Consider the following 22,546-nt stretch of genomic DNA (forward strand, 5'->3'; position numbering starts at 1 on the left):
TATGTCTAAAGCCATGTAAAACCCGAAGGCATTAAAATTTATTAAATGATGCAATAACAGAATTCTTTATTTACAATAGCATTATTTAACATCAAATAAGCAAATAGCATCAGCAAAGCAATATTAACTTGCATAAATGTATTTAAAATTTCTCTGAATATATCTACCTTTGCATAAACTGCTCACACTAGAAATACAAACATCGATGCAGGTGAACAAAGTGATGTTCAGAGTCAACTCAGTCTTGAAAATAAATCACAACCTGAAAACACTGTAAGCTTTCTCCTGAAGAACCATAGTTTATATATTGCTTAGTTTTACCCTCGTATAATCTTTTCATATACACACACTCATACACATCTCAGATGCAACTTCATGAGGAACTGTACAAATAAAACCCACAAATGACAAAAGGAAAAAAAAAGAATCAATGCTTGAAGAAATGTGTCCATCATCTCTATTCAACGACTGAAAGCTAAGTGATGATGCGCTTATTTCAAAATTGTACACAATTCACTATACAAATATAATACATCAGACAGCTATGTAGGAATATACAAGACTTAAAAACAGATCTAAGGCATTATGCTAGATTTTAGCATTTTGAGGTTCTTGCACATAGCTTTACCTGTAGAAAGGAACTAAAAAGATTTTGTTTTAGTCTACAAAGAAACACCAGGGAGAAAATTCTAATTAAAAACCAAAGCCACTACAGTAATTTTCTTTTGTGCAGAGAATGCTTTTGCTCTTAGGTAGCAATACTACCATACAAATACTAGAAAACTTTAAATTCACACCAACAATTAATGGCTTAAGTTGCATTTCAAAACTGATTGTGTATCTTTGGGTTTTGCAAGTAGAGCTGAACCACCTTTTTCATGTGTTAAGCCCATATGAACTCCTTTTTGTAAAAAAAGAAAGAAAGAAAACCCACATAGATTAAAAATGCTTTATATAAATGGCAAAAGCATTGCTTTCAGTTAATATAGACTAATGGACTGGTGGGGTCCCCATTTTTAAAAAATATTTGATTAACTGTTAGATGTTGAAAAATATCAACTTAAATGATATCACTTTATATGGATTTTCATATAATTGTAGATTTGGGGGGGGACCAACAAGGGTCATCTAGTCCAACCCCTATGCCATGTGGTTATATACATGTAACTTTTTTTTAAAAAAATTAAGACATCTTAAGTCCTTCACACTTATTATAAGAGAACACTGATTATGTTCCAGCATAAAATCCAATTGCTATCTCTATCAATTTTACTGTGTATGGAATTAGAAACACTGATTATAAAAAAGAAATTGATTTGGCATCGTTACCTTTGTCTCTAGCATGATTAACATAACCAGAAAATGCCTACTCATTGTTTTCAATTCACTGACCCCAATAAAATTTCTGATGGATATAACCACTTATTTTTAAAATTCAACTAAATATGGGCAAACAAAACAATATTCTGAACTGGCCCAAGTTAAAAATTACTTATTTGCCTACTTTTTAAACTGAAAAATGTTCTGAGAGATAATATTTCAAAGGTAAAATACTTAATCCAAAACCTAGAGGTTAAAAATGATCAAATATTAATCCAGACATAATTTTATTATTAATATTAAAAAACTTTTCTTAATGTTATGGAGCTCAGGGCTGACATATCATAGATTTCCACCAGATGGCTCAGTTGTCTGAATAGCTACTTTTGAGTTTAACTGACAAAGTGGTGGGTGACTGCTCAGAAGTGCAGTTTCTCCCAGTGTAACAGGAGAGCCACTCAACAGGAAACAAATGGTTTGAAATGAATTCTATATGTTCCTTATTTTTTTTCTTAGCACTCTATGAAAGTCAGATTCTTTGTATATTTTAACCCTCATCACAAGCAAACAAGATTTCAAGGTTAACAAACCTCCTCCCAAATACATGAATGATGATTGAGATAATATAAAATGCATTGCATTTTAAGTAACATCCAAAATTTTGAGTCCAGGTATGAAAGTGTGTGGATTGTGGGGAAGAGAGAAACAGGAGGTTGAAAACAACCAGCTTCCTGATATTTTAAGTCCACAGAAACTGATGCCAGCTTATACTAAAACATTACCAGAACCCATAGCAGGTAAGAGTAAAACCACCTCAAGCAGTGGCCTGCTGAACAACAGTTTCTCTAAGATTCATTAAGAAAGAATATAAACATACAAAAAAGTCAAGAATTGGCTCCTACAGTGGCTGCATATAATATAAGGTTAGATAAATGACTTTATGAGCAGAATCGCAAGGTTTAGAAAATGAAGTTTCAAGCCTACAAATTAGGTCTAATCAAGGCATTGTGATCCTTTACAAAACACTTTTTTCCTCAGGAGACACACATAGCTATGAAGATATCTAATTTAATACTGAAGTACCTCATTTGGAAATCAACTCCACAACATGTATACCTCACAAAATTATACAATTAAAACACTAAAGTCTTCAACTTAAATTATTGCTTGTTTACATAGAAACTGGTTTTATGTACCTTACAAAATGTCCTCAGTCCCCGCTGCTTCAAAATAATTAGAACACATGATGGTTAACTCTGTAGTGATATCTGCCATAGCTTAAGTCATTATTTTCCCCAGTTGTGGAGATTGGGGGGGGGGAATTAAGTTTTATCATTTACATCAGATGCCTTTAAGTTCTGATTTTTTAATGCCTCAATCCTGCCACTTCCATCGCCAAAAGATGCACCCTTATTTAAAATGATTATTCAGCAACTAGTTACCTGCAACCTAGAACTCAGGTAACAAACCTAGGGATACAATGAGGGTTATTCATTTCTCCATCCTGTAAGAAAAGAAACAGAGAAAGGGCAAGTGAAGGCAGGAGAAAAGGGATGCTAACTTTAGTTAATTTTTTAGGATGCTGAAATCAATTGAATGGGAACTTGATTTGAATGGTTTGACTCATGATTTTGTTTCAAAGTAACCAAAAAAGCTTTAAAAACAGCCCTCTCACAGGATATTTTAACCTGTTTACGAATGTAAACCTATTAAAAAAGGACTGGTTTTGTTTTCTAGCATGGGATGTCTAGTCAACTAGATTACCTTTTACCCAAAACAGTTAGTTAAGTGTCTGTTCTCCACATTTTGTCATTTAGCACTATGGGAGTTGTAATCCAGCTAACGCCCCACCTCCTAAAGTGGAGGTTTTAATATTAACCCACTTATTTCCAGATGGAACTGAATCCTTTGCACCAGACTGTGTAGCGAAGGAAAACAGAAAGAGATAAAGATCTAAAACTAAAAACAGAACAGAATGAGAGAGTGATTGGTTTTCCTTAAATACATACATTTAAATACATTCAATCTGACACGGTTTATGAAAACTGGCTATCAACATTTACTTTGCAGGAGAGATCTAAGTTGCACTAAGGTGAATGCAGTGAACAGACTGAGCAACTGTCTGTACGCTAGCTTCAGACTGTCAAAGAAGAGGCTGCTCCTCCACCAACAATGGTTTTGATTCCACTCAGAGTGGCGTTGTTCCGTTTGCAGCGCTAAACTCTACTTTCTCCAGCAGAACCGACTGGCAGAACAGTTGGGGCAAAACCAAACATATGCAGCTCTTCAAACTGGTAAGAAGTCTGGGCTGGGGAACCCAGTCAGTTGAAGAAATGAGCAATCTTCAGGGTCAGCAATATTTCTAGAAGACCAAAAAGGAAAAAGAGGCATTAATAGCAATGCTTAACTGAGCATGTACTGTTCTTGGGGGACAGGGAGCAGGCGGGTCTGGAGGACTCCCTGGTCCTGAATGGGGTAACTGCCCCTGAAGGACCAGGTGTGCAGCCTGGGAGTCATTTCGGACTCACAGCTGTTCATGGAGTCGCAAGTCAATTCTGTGTCCAGGGCAGCTGTCTACCAGCTCCATCTGGTATGCAGGCTGAGACCCTACCTGCCTGTGGACTGTCTCGTCAGAGTGGTGCATGCTCTATTTATCTCTCACTTCGACTACTGCAATGCGCTCTACGTGGGGCTACCTTTGAAGGTGAACCGGAAACTACAACTACAGTAATCCAGAATGCAGCAGCTAGACTGGTGACTGGGAGTGGCTGCCGAGACCATATAACACTGGTCCTGAAAGACCTACATTGGCTCCCAGTACGTTTCCAAGCACAATTCAAAGTGTTGGTGCTGACCTTTAAAGCCCTAAATGGCCTCGGCCCAGTATACCTGAAGGAGCATCTCCACCCCCATCATTCTGCCCGGACACTGAGGTCCAGCGCTGAGGGCCTTCTGGCAGTTCCCTCATTGCGAGAAGCAAAGTTACAGAGAACCAGGCACAGGACCTTCTCGGTAGTGGCACCCGCCTTGTGGAATGCCCTCCCACCAGATGTCAAAGAAATAAACAACTATCTGACTTTTAGAAGACATTTTAATATTTGAGGAATCATTGTATTTTAATCTTCTGTTGGAAGCTGCCCAGAGTGGCTGGGGAAACCCAGCCAGATGGGTGGGGTATAAATAATAATAATAATAATAATAATAATAATAATAATTTTACTCCTCTGCGTACTTCAAATCACCAGAGCAAACAAGAGATCTTTCAGGTCAATATATGACACAAGGTACAGTGGTACCTCTACTTACATGCCCCTCGTTATGTATCCTTCAGGATACACATGTGGCAAACCCAGAAGTATCCTTCCGGGTTTCGCCGTGCGCGCATGTGCAGTAGCACTCTATCGCGCCACATGCATGTGTGGAACAAACACCTCCAGTTGCAGAAACCTCGGGATCCAACTGGAGCTCCAGAACGGATCCCGTCTGCAACAGGAGGTACCCCTGTACTGTGAAAGAAGAATGATTAAAAGGGAGTCAAACATAAACACTGATTGCTAAAGAAATGGTAGACTTTTGCCTGCTTTTGGACACTTCTGTCCTTAAGCGTTTTGCTGAGCTGGTGTTAAATGCATTATTGTCGTTGGAATCCAGGGTTGCATGGGTGGAATCCCACTTGCACAACACAGTCACCTTCTCTTTCCCCTTGCAGCTGCCCCGTAATGTGCTCCAAAGGGTCTAAACCTCCAGAGCAAATTCTGAAGGTGTGTGGGGAGGCTGTAGGGGGAGGGAGTCCCATTGGTGAAAGGGAGTATGTTCAACTTGCACAGGAACAGCTTTGGAGAGAAGCCTCAGAGCATATATGTGCACCATACAAGTGGGTTATTCAACCATAGTTTTGAGAATGAATTTGCCAGAATAGTTTTATAAGTAGTCCACTTAGGAAGAATCATATTACTTGCAACTGGAGAAAATTGTATCTATTCCTTAAAAGATTCAAGGTAAAATGTGAACTGTTTCCTACCCGTGATGCATCTCCCTCCTGCTTTATCATATCCATTCCAGGTAGCTGGTTTGGAAAAAGATTGCCTCCTCTCATAGCAGGATCATTAACCTACAGCAGGGAGAAGACTCATTTGTTAAGTCACTGGGGGAAATAGAAAGCATCTTTGAATAAACCACAACACTGCATGCATACATGCACACACGCTCCTTTCTAGCCATAAAAAAATAACAAAATAAAGAGAGCAGACTGTATGACACATGTCGTACAAGGTGTAGTGCCATGGGCTCAACTCCACTTCTCTCCCCTCTTTACACTGTCATTCTTATGCACATTTTGCTGACTTGCCCTATTTTGAGTTGGTTACTGTGAGAGGGGGAGTGTCTCCAGGGCAAATGTTAAAATTGGTAACATGTTGGAGAAAGCTGTATTAAATCAACTACTGGTTACAAATTTCACCAGGTAGAGAATTCTCACCTGCTCAGGACCCATGGAGGACAACCCTGATGTAGGCACAGAGGTTGCTGAGGTCATGCTGATCTGTCCTGTCATCTGGTTCATGTTGTTCATACCGCTTGTGTTGGTCACCATGGATACATTGATGTTCATGTTGTTATTGTACATGCTGGTGTTTGCTTGCTGCCCGAAGTGTGGTGGAGATTGTTGTGAAAACATGCTGCAGGATGAAGTACACACCAGCATGTCAGAATCAATATGTTTATCCTCCAGGCCTTGAACGTTCCTGAACACCTCAGAGGGTTAGTGCATGTGGGGACGCCTTCAATAAATGGAGTCTGATTATCAGTGCACAAGACATGCATTTCTTTCTCAGCTTGTAAGTAATGTGATGATTAGGTCTGCAAAAATTCTCCCCACAATTTTTGCCAAAATAATATATGCGTTAAATAGATCTATAGCATCTTTAAAAGAGTAATAAATTGGAAAAGAAACTTTTCCTGCTTATCTTTTACCATCAAGATGAAAAGACACTTAAAATATTCTGAGCCAACCTTAGGGCCATCTAAACATAGTTGTCGTGCTCATTCAAGAGAAACCAATGCAGTGACCTAGATGTGTGTGTATGTATCTATCTAATTATTATCTGTCAGTAGGCAGAAAATTTAAAGCCCTGCAAGACTAAGTAGTTTAGTTAGTCCACTGTCTTTGTAACAGACAAGATCCTAAAAACTGAAGAAAAAGCAGTCTTGGATGATTTCAAGTCAAATGATTTACAAATAAATAAATCATTATTATTTCAAAAAAAAATGCTTCAGGGAATTGAGGAATTCAGCTGAGGGAATGCAGAGAGTGGGCAGAAAGGGGAAATCCCATTGCATAAGTGGTCTAGAAGGTGCCATGCAAGAACAGGTCTTTTCTGCAATGGCTTCCTGTTAGAGCCCCAGGGAGGTTTGGCTGACGTCTTCATGATATACCTTTAGGTGCCAGGCAATGTTTCTCTTCAACCAGGCCTTTAGCTGATTGACATCTGATGCCCTTTTAAATGTGTTGTGGGAAGGAGGATTATTGGTTTGTTGTTCTTATTTTTACTATGTATTTTGTAGTTTTTATATTGTAATTTTATGTTGTGAACTGCCCTGAGATCTGCAGGTGAAGGACAGTATACAAATTTAATAACTAATGCTACTGCTATGCAGTGCTGGATCTGTCCCTATAGCTCCATAAGAGAATGTATAATTCATATGACATGGCCTCATGTATAAAAGTCACATGTTATATTTCACTCTCTTTCACCATGGCAATTCCCAATAATGATTCTGGTGTTAGTCTGCAGCACTGCAGACTGTGTTCTGTGAATGGCCAGGTTCAACAAGATGATTGCTGAAAAAAATGCATGAATGAGCTTATATGACAATGGCCAAAACTGACGTACTATGAGACATAGCCCAGTTGCAAACCTACCTGTTTCCACCCATATTCCCTTGTGCCCATCCATTCATCTCCGTAGAGGATTGGTAGGCAGGATTGGCCTGAGACTGCTGTATCATGGGACTCTGGGTATGAGCCATTCTTGGGGACATCAGCGGACTTTGGGGAGTGGTAGCTCCAGTGAAGCCTGGATCGGCCTGCTGATTTATTCCTGGAAAACACAACCGGATTCTTACTCATGCTGCACACTACAATTCAGCCAGAAGTATGTAACGGCTTGGAATGGCCTTCACTAGGAGTACAGCAGTAATGGAATCTATTTTGAGGTGACTTTTTTGGACAAGGACAAAACAAGGCTACTATAAACTACAGTGAAAAAAGTCCTGTTGAAGACTAATATCATCATCTTTATTTGAGGTGCCGAAGAAATGGGATAAAGTCCACAGTTTACTTTGTTTTGTGATGTAAGACTTTTTAGCAAAACTAATGTGTTTTTGGTAGTTTTGTAATAAACCAGAAACATACTGTATTGCATTTTGAGAATCCTGACAAGTTCAAATGCTACCATCACACACACACACACACACACACACACACACACACACACACACGCCCTCAAAATTCCAAGTATCTCCAGATTCCAGATATGGGAGCCATATAAAGAACTGTAGGAAAGGAGCTGTGATCCTGGAGTTGAGAATATTGTGATGGATGTAAGGTGTTGAAATAAGTGCAATACCATAGTTTGGAGGAAATGGAAATTGCTGGGCATTTGCCTGGGGAATCCGCGGGTTGCTCATTGTTGCTGGTATGCCACCGGAGGCCACCATACTTGGCGTCATATTCATACTCTGTCCTCGCATCATCAGCGTTCGCTGCTGCACTTGCTGCTGCATCTGCCTATGCCTCAGATGCTGGCTCAGTATCTCCCTCTGCCTCTGGGCTAGCATCTGGGAATTGATGGGTCCCTGCAGGGTAAACAAAAAACTGCATCAACACATATGATTAGCAAAGGCATTTCCATCAGCCTGGCTACTAAAAAAAACCAAAAACCCTTGCAACTTTACAATAATCGGCTGAAGAGCTACCTTTCTGGCACATAACATATGAAGCTGTTTAATACCAGGCCAGACAGATTATTTATCTACCTGGCTCACTACTGTCTACTTGGATTAGGGCTCAGGCACAGTTTTAACTAGAAATGCCATGGATTAAAGCTGCAACTTTTGCATGTAGCATATAAATGTGCTCTTCATCTGGCCTATGATCTCTCATTCAGGGTTGATAAATTCTAAAACAGATACACAGATTACCATAGGTGACTGATATGAATTCCTAGAATAAGGCAATTTTTCTAAGTGATGTCTAAATTTGGTGTTGCCAAAGGCCCGAATTTTGAGCAGAAGTCCAGCTTGTACACAGCAGAGGGAGCAGGAGAGCCCCTGAAACAGCAGGGCAGGATTGCTACATTTTGTAGTACGTGGAGTAAAACATATTACCATCAAAAAATCATGAACCCTGTAATACAATTAAGTCCAGAATCTAAATTGACTCATCCACACCACAGCCTACTAAAATCAGTGTGTGCACTTCTCACATCCGTAAATTGAATAAAGCAAGCCTTGCTGATTTGAATAAAATTAAAAATAGCTCTCACGCTTTCTTTCTCAAGTTAAAAATATTCATAAGCGACACCTTTCTGACAAAAATCATAAAACCTCTCACAAGATCCTTAAAGCTATCCACCATTTCAAGCTGTTTCAGATATCATGAAACAAGTTTTAAAGAGAAAATGATGTCACCCTTGCTTAGAATATTTGGATTCATTTAAAGATGTCTAGCCCAACAATACCTGGAGGGCTAATTAGTATGCAACAAGAGTTTCAGGTTTCACTGCATGGTCCGTGGTCAGTTTGCATATGGCCTGCTTAGGGAACATAGAGAAATTCTCTGCCTCTCCAAAAGCTACGCAGAAACACACACACATACAGCTTCTGGTACAGCATGAAAGAGCTTCACAATTTCCTGCTCCGCAGATTAAACTGCGACTATAATATTCTTCAAGACGGAACTGTAGACATTTCACCAAAAGCAAGGAAACAGAGCTGCCCAATGACAATGTGTACAGTGACAGCGACTGCAACATCGGTAACATCAGTATATTATAGCAAAAACCATGCACTACTAAGTTTTACAGACCATTTTATTCATTAAATTCATTTCCTGCCCTTCCTCTTGAAAGGAGCACACAAGTGACAGAACAATTAAGGTAGCTAAACACAGAGGCAGACTATGAAAGATCTCTTCTGTAAGAGGCTTGTTGAACGAGGTAGGCACCAAAAAGACAAAAGAGATGGTGCCTATTATTTCCTGGGAGGGAATCCAAAGGTCTTATTTTAAACTGTCCTGTGATCTTTGAATGGACAACAACAACAACACCAATGTCGTACAGAAGGGATCAATTGGGTACGTCAGAATAGAAACATTTTCAATACCTGTTCCCTCACCTGTGTAGGTACTCCAGGTCTCAGAGACAGATTCATATTGGAAACATTGCTGATCTGATTCATGAGTGGCTGGCGATTCTAGGACAAGGGGGAAAAACAGAATAAAGAAATCAGTCATATAAGGCAGTGTAAGAAAGAATTCTGCTTGGATGGCAAGCTTTAGTTTTACGATACTGTGCTTCTTGAGGAAGAACTTTCTTATGGTAAGAACTGTTCGAGATTGAATGTTCTCCCCCGAAAGTGGTAGACTCCCCGTCACTGGAGGTTTTTAAGCAGAGGATGGATGGCCATCTGTCATTGATGCTTTAAGCTGAGATTCCTGCATTGTAGGGGGTTGGACTAATGACCCTTGGGGAACCTTCGAAATCTACAATTCTATGATTCTATGCATGCTGGTAAAAAGCATCAACAGAGAGCATAAAAGCATGAAATACCTGCTGTGCTTGAAGTCTATGCTGCAGCTGTAGCCTTAGCTGATTTGGCTGGTTTTGCACTATGCCAGCAGGCCTCAGAGCAGCCCTAGGCTGCATTCGCAGTGATGCATAGCCTGGTCTCTGCGCCATTGGGTGAAAGTTTGGGTCCTGCATTGGTGTGTAGTTGCCTTGGGCCATTTGAGCCTGAGATGCATACTGCTGTGTGAAAATGGGTGCCTTTTGTTCAAGGATGATGTTTGATTCCTGACTTGAGAATGGCTCTGGTTCTACAGCTTGGCTCTGCTGAAAAAAACATCAAGATGTACATGAACATAGAATACTTAAACATTTATTGAGAAATATGTTTTTATAAAGCAGAATAAACAGGTATGAAGCTGAGAAGCATAAACTTATATTTGCTTTAACTCATTCTATGCTTCTATTACTATTTATTAGTACTTGTGACTCATTCAGAACTACAGTTGTACCTTGGTTCTCGAACGGAATCCGTTCTGGAAGTCCATCAGACTTCTGAAAATGTTCAAAAACCAAGGCATGGCTTCCGATTGGCTGCAGGAGCTTCCTGCATTCAATCGGAAGCTGCAGAAGCCATGTCGGATGTTCGGCTTCCAAAGAACATTCACAAACTGGAACACTTACTTCTCAGGTTTGCGGCATTCGGGAGCCAAAACGTACGCATACCAAGGAGTTCGAGAACCAAGGTACAGTATGACTGTAATTGAGAAACAAACTATTTGATAAACACAGTCCTGGTCCAGATGCAAACAGGAAACTATTCTTGAGGAGCCTTGATGAGTCTGTCTTGCACACTCTCATTTTCTCTTCATTTTGTGCTCATGGAGATCAGAAGGAACCACAGTTTGATTCTGCATTTCCTCACAAGTGTAAGCAGTTTCCAAAGTTCAGACGCCATGGCAAAGTACAGCTTGTATAAAAACTGAAGCCAAAGCTTCTGATACCCTCCTTGCAAGTGCGAGGACAGGGGAGACTGTGCGAGGCTGAGGTTCATCATTGCTCATTTACATTTGGGGGGGGGAAGGAACTACTATTTCCTGTTATGTTTGAGCTGGTTGAGTACAGGAGGCCCCTGCTCTAAACCATTCATACTTTTTCTCTCTTTTAATTTTGTCATTAAAAAAAAAACTTGCCTCAGATTGCAGTGGTGAACCAGGGTTGAACTGCTACAAGAAATACCTGATCAGCCCTACAAACTTTTTCATTTTTCTATTTTAAGGAAGTTGTGGAGTGCTCCAACTCTGATCAGAAGCTGGTGAAGAATTCCAGCAATCAGAGTGATGGTACTCAGAGAGGAGTCCTTAACTCACCCTCCTCTCCACACATACTCCAGAACCATTTCCCCAGTTTAAATGAATCAGTAGTTTCTTTTGCTGGAGGTAAAACAAGAAAATAAGTTCTTCTGTGGTTCTCAGCAGGGCTAGAATCAGCTTTGGAGGGGAAGGATTTAGATTTAGAAGGAAAACCTTACAGAAGAAATGGTTAAAAAGAAAGTTACTGGTACTTGAGAGTACCTCTCACCTCACAGGTGCTTTTAAATATAAATAAAAACTTTGGGAGGTCTGATGTCAGATCCCCTAAATTGCATTTGGAGGGTTTTTAAGAATGAAGAAAGCATCATGACCATAATACTCCAGAACTTCTGTGTTGATGGACGTGACAAAAGAACTTGTGGGAGCTGTTGAAATATAACCTGAGGCATCCTGGGGTGTGGTGCAGTGGTACCTCTACTTACAAATTTAATGCGTTCCGAATGCAGATTCGTAAGTTGAAAAAAAGTCGAATCCCATAGGAATGCATTGGGAGAAAAAATTCGTAAGTCGAAGCAACCCTATCTAAAAATTCGTAAGTAGAAAAAATCCTATCTAAACCGCATCCAAGATGGCGGACGGAGCTCCGATCATAAGTAGAAACATTCGTAAGTAGAGGTACCACTGTATAATACTGCTCCCAGGATCCCAAGTAATATTGGTAAAAGATGGCCCAGGTATCCTCATCCATACTCTTAATATATGATGCTTTTGTCATTGGAATGACACTGAAGAGGGTGGTAGATTAGAGGCTGCCCCCATGACTGGACAGACAAGGCTTCAGCTTGGCAAACAAGCAGCTTACCAGCTGTTTTACAAAAGACTTTCAAAAGAAATACGGTCTGGAATACCTTGTACCACTGCTGACCCACCTCAGGTTATATTTCAAGGTAATAACTCCTATGCCATCTTTTACCAATGTTACTTGGGATCCTGGGAGCAATATTATACTGCAACACACCCCAGGAAGTCCTACCTTTAGCTTGACAGAGCAGGAGGTATGTGATGCAGGTTAGCCCTCTACCACCACTTCAAGTGGTATTTGCTTGCAGGCTCGAGTCCAAACTTCCTTCCTGCTCCCTCCATTGTGTAGCAAAAGGCATGCTGTTCCCATACATACAGGGTAGGACCAGCTGCCAGGCTATAATTAAGACCTAAACAAACTCCTCCCTCTCTCTGAGGAGGTTTGCCTTGGGATGGGAGTGGGAGTGAGATTACATGCAGAAGCTTCTCAAATTAAATTAAAGGGAATCATTGCATTGTCAATGAAATAATTTCCATAGCGTTAACATGTGGAGGGATATTTATAATTATTAGATCTGGTCAGCATTTGAAGTCCGTTTGAAAATAGAAACCACACTATTGAAATACCTTAGCTACATATATTTTCAGAAACGTTTAATAGCAGCACAGTACCTGGCTGACTAGTTCTGGAATCCCAAGAGCTCTATCAATTTCTTCCAGACCGTCAAAATTTCTTAGTGCCAAGTAAAGCTGGTCAAGGAGGGTCCCTTCATCGTTTGGAGACTCTGATGCAGGGTGTTGACACAGCAAGTCATCCGGAGCACTCCCAAATGGTTGCCTGAAAAAAGAAACAAGCAACTTGAAAGCAACTCAAGCAAGAACTCTCACCACCCAGAAGCCCCAAATTAATTAAGGGAATTTAATACGCACATTTTATGTGTGTCAGCTCTGCAATGCTAATTGCACTCAACTTAGTCTTTCTAAATTTTAGGCTTGAAAGCAGCTTTGGGGAACCTAAAACCCCCCAAATGTTGCTGGATTATAATTCCCATAAAGGTAAAGGGACCCCTGCTCATTAGGTCCAGTCATGACCGACTCTGGGGTTGCGGTGCTCATCTCGCATTATTGGCCGAGGGAGCCGGCATACAGCTTCCAGGTCATGTGGCCAGCATGACAAAGCTGCTTCTGGCGAACCAGAGCAGCACACAGAAATGCCGTTTACTTTCCTGCTGTACTTTGCACTTTGCCGTGCTTTCGAACTGCTATTCCCATAATCCTTGGCAATTGAACGTGTTGGCTGGGGCTAATGGGAGCAGGAATCTAATGGTATCTGCCAGGTCAGGGGCCCTACCCCTGTCCAAAAGCTTGCTTAGAAACAGGATGCCACTTTCTGTAGTAATCATTTAGCCTGATCAAAGACCAACCTTAAGAAAACAAAACTATGTATTTCAAAGTTTCCCTCAGTCATAAACCTAGGATTTTACAGATTTATTCCAAAGCTATGGCAAAGAAGCCATTTCTCCTTTCCAGCCTTTAGCACATGATTGCCCTACTTGCCAAACTCAATCAATCAGGGAAATGCAGTGCTAAGCCACAATACTGATTTACACCAATACATTCTGTTCTTATTCATGACCATCTATTCTATTCTGACAGCTTAATTTTGTAAAAAGCTATATGACTAATGATAACCTTAATCAGATCATTTAAATCAGACAACACAGAAACTGATGGTTTCTTTCCTTATTCTGTACCATATACAGATCACTGCTTGTTCCTGATAACATACCCACAAAAGATAGTGAAATTTAACATGCTTTGTCCTCAAAGGTGATGAAATCAAACCACCCGTGTGAAAACAGAGTGGTAAATAATAAATGCCAATGCAGTAATCACATGAACACAATAATTATTTAGGTTTTGTAAAAAAATTAATTAGAATAACAAGATTAAAGGAAACAAGCAGCACTAAATGCATCATACATGTGATGCAAAACTCAGTTAGTATTATATAATGATGAAATGGCTGACATGAAGCAATAAAGCTCACTGGTATAATGTGTCACTGTAATTGTGAAATGCCTATTTTCCATTCACTTATGAAGGCACAAAGCAGAACTGTATCAGTTGTGGCCTCTTAAGTTATGAAACAGGACCACACATTCAGCAACAAGACCAAGCAGCCACAAAACAGAATGAATGAGAACACAATCTGGAGCAGAGAAGGAAGACAAGAGAGAAAAACAGATTTTCCCCTTGCTTGCTGTTTCCCCCTTGCAACCCTCTTCAGCTGCTTCCCTTCCAATGGTGCAGCAAACGGGATTGCAGGAAGGAAGGGAAGATAAAACTGGCAAGTACAGGGAAATTGAAGATTCTTTCTCCCACCTGCCACTTTTCTGTTGCAAACTGCACTCTCCCTCTGCAGCTATTCAGAAGGGACTTGGGTTCTCAGAGTCTTCACTTTCAGTCTCGAGTTAAGTGTCCACTGTTCATCACGGCTTTCACTTATTTTTTTCATTAGTCTGGTGCTATTTTTGTGTTGTTTATATGGATGAATTTTATTATTAAAATTTGGTATTGTTTTGATACTAAATTTTATAGGAGGCTTGTATGGTCCCCTTCAGAAAATCATATTTAGAGAGCATAGTGTATAAGGAATGTAAAATAAATATATTTTATTTGTTTTAACAAGATAATGTTGATTTTTAAAATAAGAACTAGGCTTAACATCCACAATGAAATAAGTCTTCCTTCTACTTTACTAGCAAGGAGTAAAAACTCAAAATCACAAACTAAATACACAGTATAATGTAAGTTATATAACATAGTACAAAAGCTATACAATAGTTCATTGTATAGTGCTGTTCAATGATTCAGCAGTGAATCTTGTTAGTTTGTAACACTGCCACTGATTTAATCATGTAAAGCAGTATTTTGTGCATATTGTTACTGCAACTACAGGAATATTGGAAAACAATGTAAGATAAATGTCACGAAAGTTGCTGGCTACCCTCAAGCAACGACACTCCAAACCATCTTGTCTTTAATGCTTTTATTATGCAAGCTATTTACAAAGGAAGAGCTTCAGGAAAACATGTCTACTCATTGCTATCAGATTCTCCCAATGGCGCTTTTCGTCTCCTCCCCCAACAGAGTGGTTTGGGGACCCCAAATCACCTCCCTCTGCGTTTGCGAGCCATTGATCTCCTCAGTTCCGGGGTTATTGTTTCCCCACTTGAACTTTCCACTGGCCCCTCCTTCCTTGCTGATATCCCATGCTGCAGTAAGGGCTCTTGTATGCTGCCTGAGCCCTGGCCCCTTCCTCTCACTTCCTGCTTCCTGTCTCCTGTCCTCCCGCTGCTGTCTGAGCTTTCGGAGGAGCTGGATTTGATGGGGGGGGGTCGCTGCTCCCTGTAAGCCCACCCCCTTACAATAAACAACAAGCAAAACAGACTAAAAGATACTATAAACAAGTTTTAAACCATTTTTTTTAAAAAACAAACACATTTCCATCAATTTATACACACAACTGCCATCAAAATTACAGATTATTGTAATAGTTTCTTGCTATACAAAAGTTATTTTAAGGAACATCTTATGTCTTGAATTAATCACTCGCATTACTTATTCTACTCTATTAAAATTTTAGTCACATATTGCATCACCCAAGTTCCATTTTACATTGATTTCATTATCAAAATTCCATTTTACTTTTAAACTGCTAACGTAAGAATTTTAGAAGTTCTGAACAGTTATTAATACATATTAATCTTATGTTTATTATAAGTTTTCTATAATTAAATACACTGCTCTTCTTACTTTTTAGAGTAAAAGGTGCCGGTACTCACCATGAAGTTGTTACATACAGTAAGTACCACACTTTTAACATTTGGGGGGGGAGGTGCAGGTACTGTATACCATTCAGTACCCTCAGAAAAAAGCACTGGCTAAATTAAAAACAAAACAAAACACCACTACAGGTTCAGGTAGAGTTCACCTTTTTAACACCATCTAGAATTCCTAGTTAAGCTGAACTTGTATCAAGGGGAAATTCATACAGCTAATCCCAAAAGGAGCAAGGTAGGGTACAGTATACCACTTTCCTCCTCTAAACACGTCTACCTAACTGACAGTGCCTACACCCATCCACTTGCACTATTCTGATTCGGTGAAGTAAGGCTAGGCAAGGATGGCCAAGACCCAATAAGTAAATGTATTCAATATGAGCTTGCAAATGTGAAACTGTAAAGTGTAAACTTTCCACCTGGATACAGTATATAAATTGAAAGATGTACCAAAGACGAACCATTAAATAAAAGACGTACCGGTTTTGATTGCCAAAAGATGTCTGATCTATGGGCAAGATACTGTCTGGCCATGGGGCAGTCTGATTTGGAGGAGCCTGCTGCTGGGTATACTGGGGTCCTCCCATATTCATCTCTAGTTCAGAAGCCCCTGGAGAAAGGAAATCAATGGTATATCACATCTCACTGGAACTGGTAATAACTCTTTTAAGAACAACAGCCTTGTAAAGTTCACCATGCATACAATCTTTTTCTTAAAACACTATTTACACTTTATACCCTTGAGGGATCTCTTTTTGCCTGTGTACACTGTGCTCATGGCAGACGGACCTGATGGAGCCCAACATTGCAGTTCAGATAACACACAACTCTACAACTCCTAAAGGAAATATAAATCTGTTCCACTGTGTTTACAGAAGTATAAAAAATAATAATCATTGCACAAGGTATTCTCAAGTTCCCAATTCCTAAACAGCATCTAATTACATACACTTAGCTACTGTGGTCAATAAGAACGTCATCATGCAAAACCTATTAAAAGCGGAACAGACTATGACCACGCTCCAGCTTACCCATATTCATGACTTGAGATTGAAGCATCTGCCTTGGACCAGGTTGACTATTAGGTCTCATAGGTAGGCTGGATGTTGGGTTGCGTATCATGCCTCCTTGGATTGGCCTGTTCATGGCACTCGTTGTTGGAGCACAGGTCACCCTCACAGCAGCACCTTGGGTTCCCCAATCTCCTGATGGCATGGTAGGCCGAGGAGCATTACTACCCATCATCCCTACTAAAATGAACACAGAAAAGGTTAAATCAAGTATTGAGAGATGTACTAAACTAAGTTTTGATTGTTCTTTGGAAACTATTTTAGGAATTAGCATACTACATCAGATGGCATTTCAAATGCAACACCTTCCTCCAAACCTCCTTCTCTCCAATGTAGTCCCTTGATTATGGCAACTCTGTAGGTTAAATTTTTGACCTGAGCTAAGTCTGATAAGAGTAGACACACCCATTATCTAATTTCACGTAACAGGTCCTTGTATTGACACAACTGTAATTTTCATGAACCGCAAAGAATATGCTCATTCAAAACTATTCCCAATAATCTATAGTTCTTTAATCATAAATCAAATGGCAGACATTATGTTTCAGAGATCTCTATAATAAAAATAAATCTATGAGACTTATAAAGAACTTTCATATCTTTTGGAGAAAATATTGATTTAATCTCATGGAATGTAATGGAACTTGTTTCGAAGTAAAGAGTCTTACAAAAGGTAAAGGTAAAGGACCCCTGACAGTTAGGTCCAGTTGCAAACAACTCTGTGGGTGCGGCGTTCATCTCTCTTTACAGGCCAAGGGAGCTGGCGTTCGTCCGCAGACAGTTTTTTCCGGGTCATGTGGCCAGCATGACTAAGCTGCTTCGGGCACAATGGAACACCGAAACCAGAGCAGCGCAAGGAAACACCGTTTACCTTCCCACCGGATTGGTTCCTATTGATCTATTTGCACTTAAACAGTCTTAGGACTTCATTTTAAGACTGTAATCCTATGTACAATTTACATGGAAGAAAGCGTTCTGAACACAGTAGGACTTTCTTCCAAACAAATATGCACAGGACTGGGTTCTCAATCCCCAACTCTCAATGGCTGCAGCAGTCCCAAATTTCATTTACTGATGGGGTAAGCGGTATCAGAGCCAGGTGCAATCACTATTCCTGCTCTTTTCTGTAGAGATCTATGAACCCAAAGAATGTTTATATGCATTTGGACGATCTTGCTCCCCACAAGAAGTAGAAACCTTTTGCTCTTATCAAGCCAGTTCTCAAGATTGACTGCTGAGAAGGGGCATGACAAGCCTCTGGCCTCCCAGCAGTAGTATCGCTGCTGCTTACTGGGAGAGAGAGGGGGTGGGGAGGCGAGTCCTGTGGCAATCCAGTGCTCCTGCTGTGGTGCAGTCGCATAACACCAGCCTCCCCTCTCTGGTAAGTGACAATAATGCCATTGCTGGGAGTCCAGTGATGCCACTCCCCACTAGTCACTCCTCCAGATTCCAGTCCATGTGAAACATCACACACACACACAAAAAGAGTGTTTAAGTTACCTGGGCTACTATTCCCAAGATTTCCTTGATTTCCCATCATTCCTTGACTGCCCATCATTCCGGGCTGAGGTATGACTGAATATGGACTGTTGTTTCTTATGGGTGGGAAACCTCCAGCACCTGGTTGGTTTTGCAATGCGATGTCAAGTTGTAAATTCTGGTTTGGTAACATCCTTCCCAACTGAGCTTGCCTTGCATTGGTAAAAGCTAAAAAGATGAAAAATAGTTGAGAGACTATATTGAAAACAATATTGAGATGATGTTTCAAAACAGTATATACAATATTTTGAAAAGCAACCTGCAGAAACACACCAATGTAGAAGAGTGAATGGCTTATGAATGGCTCATAATATTTTGTCTTATTTCTGAGAGACAAACACAAGAATGTCATGGTTAGAAATATATATTCCACAATCACCCCACACTTTCAAAAGATATATTACTCTTTTTGAGTATGTGGATATTTACACAGGACAATATCCAATTTAAAAAACAAAATGAAGAATACTTCTGCTTAACACACTATTTTACTGAAATAGATCAACACCTATATATTGGAGGCCTCTGTGGCTAGCTGAACGGTAAATATTTAAACAAAGTATTTTAAGAAAGAGTTCTCTGCAACTTTCTGGGACCTGCCTATTTTTAGAAAATGGTTTTCACACACAAAACTTTGCCTAACAGGATATTAACCTTGTAATTTACTCACTTAATTTAAAACTAATGCTATTTTTTTTAAAAAAAAGTAATTCAATTAAATTCATTTGAAGCACATGTCCTCCCATTCCCTACTTTTTATAGCTGAAAGCACATTCACTTGCTTGGATTCAACTAGGAACAGTGATTTACAGGCAAATGTAGGTTTCTATGCACAGATCTGTTGTAGCAGGTGTGCGGGGGGGGGGATCATCCCTGAGTAAACCTGGAGTTGCAGGTGGAGTTGTGCGGTTCAGAAACAGAAAAAAACCACACATTATGTTGAAAAATGAGAACAGTTAGTGATTTGGAAAGCTGGGTGGCAGTTAAAAGTCCTAATAGCTTACGCTATGAAAAACTTCTGAGTAAAGGTTCTCAGAGCAACACTTGCCTGTTAAGTGAAGCAAGAAGAAGCCCCAACTGTGTGGTGCTGACCAGGGGCGTCACAATGAGGGGGGGGGCGTTCCACTCTGGGCGGGGTGCCACTTGGCGCCCCCACTCCGCGACTCCCAAGCCGAGCCTCCAGCCTCCCGGTAAAAAGTCCACGCCAAGCTGAGCGGGCTTTTTACCTGGAGTTTGTAGCTGGAGGCGCGCAGGGGCGGCGATACCCCACCATGTAACAAAGCATGCGTCGTTACGTAACACGTATGCATTGTTACGTAGCGACGCCCCCCCCCCCGGTGCATGGCAATTTGCCACCCTGGGTGTCGCGGAGCCTCACTACACCCCTGGTGCTGACTTCTTCATTCACTTAAGTCTGTTTGGGAGACCTTTGGACTTCTAGTTATTGCTGAACTACAGCTCCCATCACCCCTGCCATAGGTCATGAATGTAGGGCTGATGGGAGCTGTAGTTCAGCAACATCTGGATCTGGAGGCCCAGTGGTTCCACACATGTGACTTAGGTGATAAGTCATACATATTTTGAGAGGCTTCATTTCAAGTATACTCATCCCATCATACTTTGCTCACAGGAAGGACTCTGAAAAGCTTTTACTTTCCACTATCAAGCGCTCTCTGTGAAAACCATGATCACAGGCATGCACTTCCCTAGTGACCTCATGGTTTTGTGGACTGAAGTACATCTATTTTACTGTAAAACATCAACTCCTTTACACGGTGTAGTATTTCATGTCAATAATGTGTGGCAATTCATGCATTAATGATAGAAATAAAGTAAAAATTTCTCAGCAAGAAGTACATATTTTAAATCGACAGTGACTTAGACTTCCTAAGCAGTGCAATATCATGGTTTCAGGAGATGCCACATCTATTTCAAAATGTTGATCCTATGGATTAGAACAGCAGGTGGTGCTGTTTGATTACTGCAGGGTTTTTTTTAAAGGCACAGACAATCTGAAAGACCCTGAGGCACTGTTGCAAAGCCTACATTTTTCTTATCACAACAATTTCAGTCCAGCAACAAATCAGACTTACTGCTTTGAGAGATCCGCATTTGGGTTTTCTGGGCTCCAACAGGTGTGCCGGGGCTGTTTTCACCTGTGATCTGCATGAGGTCATTAATGATGGCTTGTTTGTCAACTGATCCTGCTGAAGTACCTGGTCGGGTATCTGGGAAAAGCTGTGACAACTGGCTATTCTGCAGATCATCTAGAATCTCCTCCAAATTATCTAGCTCACTGGCAGGCTTTGATGAAACAGAAACAAGAAAACATTCATTTTTCATAGTTTGGACAAGCTCTCTGGCAGTCAAAGTACAAGATAGGAATATGAGCACTTGTATCTTCTGTCAATTGGGTTGTCTGGTATTTACTCCTACAAAGAAAAGTCTAGTGTGGTCTTGTGTGACATATAGAAAAGGTTGACTGTGTGTCTGCACCCAAAGGCCTCAAGCTTCCCCCACCACTGTTCTTTCTGTTAGCACAAAGCAGACCAATTAAAGTTCTCTCCTTAAAGCAAATTGCGAATATTCTTTCCCCACAGCCCAACCATGAATTGGCAAAGAGATATCGCCAAGGGCTGTAGCTTTCCATGGATGAAACAAAGAATCTTTGTTCAGCAAAAAATCAGCATTCTGCCACTATTGTAATTCTGCTCGTTTATGACAGGGCTAAAAACATTCTATAGAACAGTTACTTCCACATGGCTAAAAATACTTTACATCTTGCATAGGCTTTTCGTCGGTGGCAGAAAAGTACTCTACAGCATAGTTTAAAAACATACACAGGTTATCTCCATGTAAGTGAGAAATCACCTACACAGCTGGAATCTTCGTTTGACAGAATGTAACATTTCCCAATTTACAGGAAATTACTGGTTTGAGAATCAGGGAAATTTACCAACGTACATGCTGCAGGATGCAAAAAATGTTATGTGGTGAGGAAAGTTTAATTGACTCAAAAATTCTTAAGAAAATTAAAGCTGACCAGGTGAAGCAGCAGCTCAAAGAAGCTTATAATGAATGCAAATATTTTTGTACATGGAACAGCCCTAAAATCCTCTATACCAGTGGTTCCCAACAGGTGGTCCGGGGACCCCCAGGGGTCCGCGAGCTATGCCAGAGGGGTCCGCAAGATGCTATTAGAATAAAAAATATATTAAATATATTTTGTATGATAACAGATTTTTTGTTTTGGCTGCTTCCTGCATGAGCAGAGTCTGGCGCAAAACTAGAATTAGATAGAGGCAGTAGTTCTGCTGTATGCCGTTAGGTGGTGCTTTACAAACACTACTGTTTTGCAAAGAGGCAGCGAGCACATTCTACTAACGCTCACCTCCCCAAGATGCTTTGCACGCGTCGGCTTCATTTGTGCGCTACTGCGCAGGTACCCTGTCTTCTCCATTCCCCTCCCTCCTCCCTGGCGCGTGCTGCCTCTTTGCAAAACAGTAGTGTTTGTAAACAAAGCGTTGTTTTTTGTGGAAGCTACAGTTCGCGTAGTTAAAAATGGACCGTTGGTTTAAAAGTGGTTCGTTAAAACGACAAAGGCCTACAGATGAAGAGGAAGAACTGTAAAAAACGTATAAATATAAAATATAAAAAGACTCTTAATTTGCTCTCACTTTTTAATTTTAGGATTAGGAATTAATGGGGGTCCTTGTCACAATAGCGGCTCGATGAGGGGTCCTCGAGAAAATTTTGTTGGGAACCCCTGCTCTATACAGAATAGGCAACAATCCAACAAACTGGCAACATGTTAGGTACTCCAGATTATTCTATAATCTTCCATACTGCCTCTGGATAGTTGTGGGAATTTATCT

General features: G+C 40.5%; 1 protein-coding gene across 10 annotated transcripts in view; it reads right to left on the reverse strand.

The window, feature by feature from the left end:
- NCOA2 (nuclear receptor coactivator 2) overlaps positions 1–22,546 on the reverse strand; it is a 130,663-nt gene continuing 108,117 nt past the window's right edge. For 4 of the 10 annotated variants that reach the window (XM_035125667.3, XM_088675597.1, XM_088675596.1 and 1 more), the window contains 12 exons: positions 20,765–20,975; positions 18,633–18,839; positions 17,094–17,312; positions 16,543–16,672; positions 12,890–13,055; positions 10,149–10,430; positions 9,703–9,792; positions 7,947–8,175; positions 7,241–7,418; positions 5,798–5,996; positions 5,342–5,431; positions 1–3,682 (listed from right to left, as the gene is read on the reverse strand). In XM_035125667.3, the coding sequence (XP_034981558.1) occupies positions 3,671–3,682; positions 5,342–5,431; positions 5,798–5,996; positions 7,241–7,418; positions 7,947–8,175; positions 9,703–9,792; positions 10,149–10,430; positions 12,890–13,055; positions 16,543–16,672; positions 17,094–17,312; positions 18,633–18,839; positions 20,765–20,975 (2,013 nt within the window). In that variant the 3' untranslated portion in view covers positions 1–3,670. The remainder of the gene's footprint in view (positions 3,683–5,341; positions 5,432–5,797; positions 5,997–7,240; positions 7,419–7,946; positions 8,176–9,702; positions 9,793–10,148; positions 10,431–12,889; positions 13,056–16,542; positions 16,673–17,093; positions 17,313–18,632; positions 18,840–20,764; positions 20,976–22,546) is intronic. The other 6 variants (XM_035125673.3, XM_088675598.1, XM_035125669.3 and 3 more) reach the window with 6 other exon arrangements.

This window comes from Zootoca vivipara, chromosome 8 (assembly GCF_965207765.1).
Source record: "Zootoca vivipara chromosome 8, rZooViv2.hap1.1, whole genome shotgun sequence".
In the NCBI taxonomy this organism is placed as follows: Eukaryota; Metazoa; Chordata; class Lepidosauria; order Squamata; family Lacertidae; genus Zootoca; species Zootoca vivipara.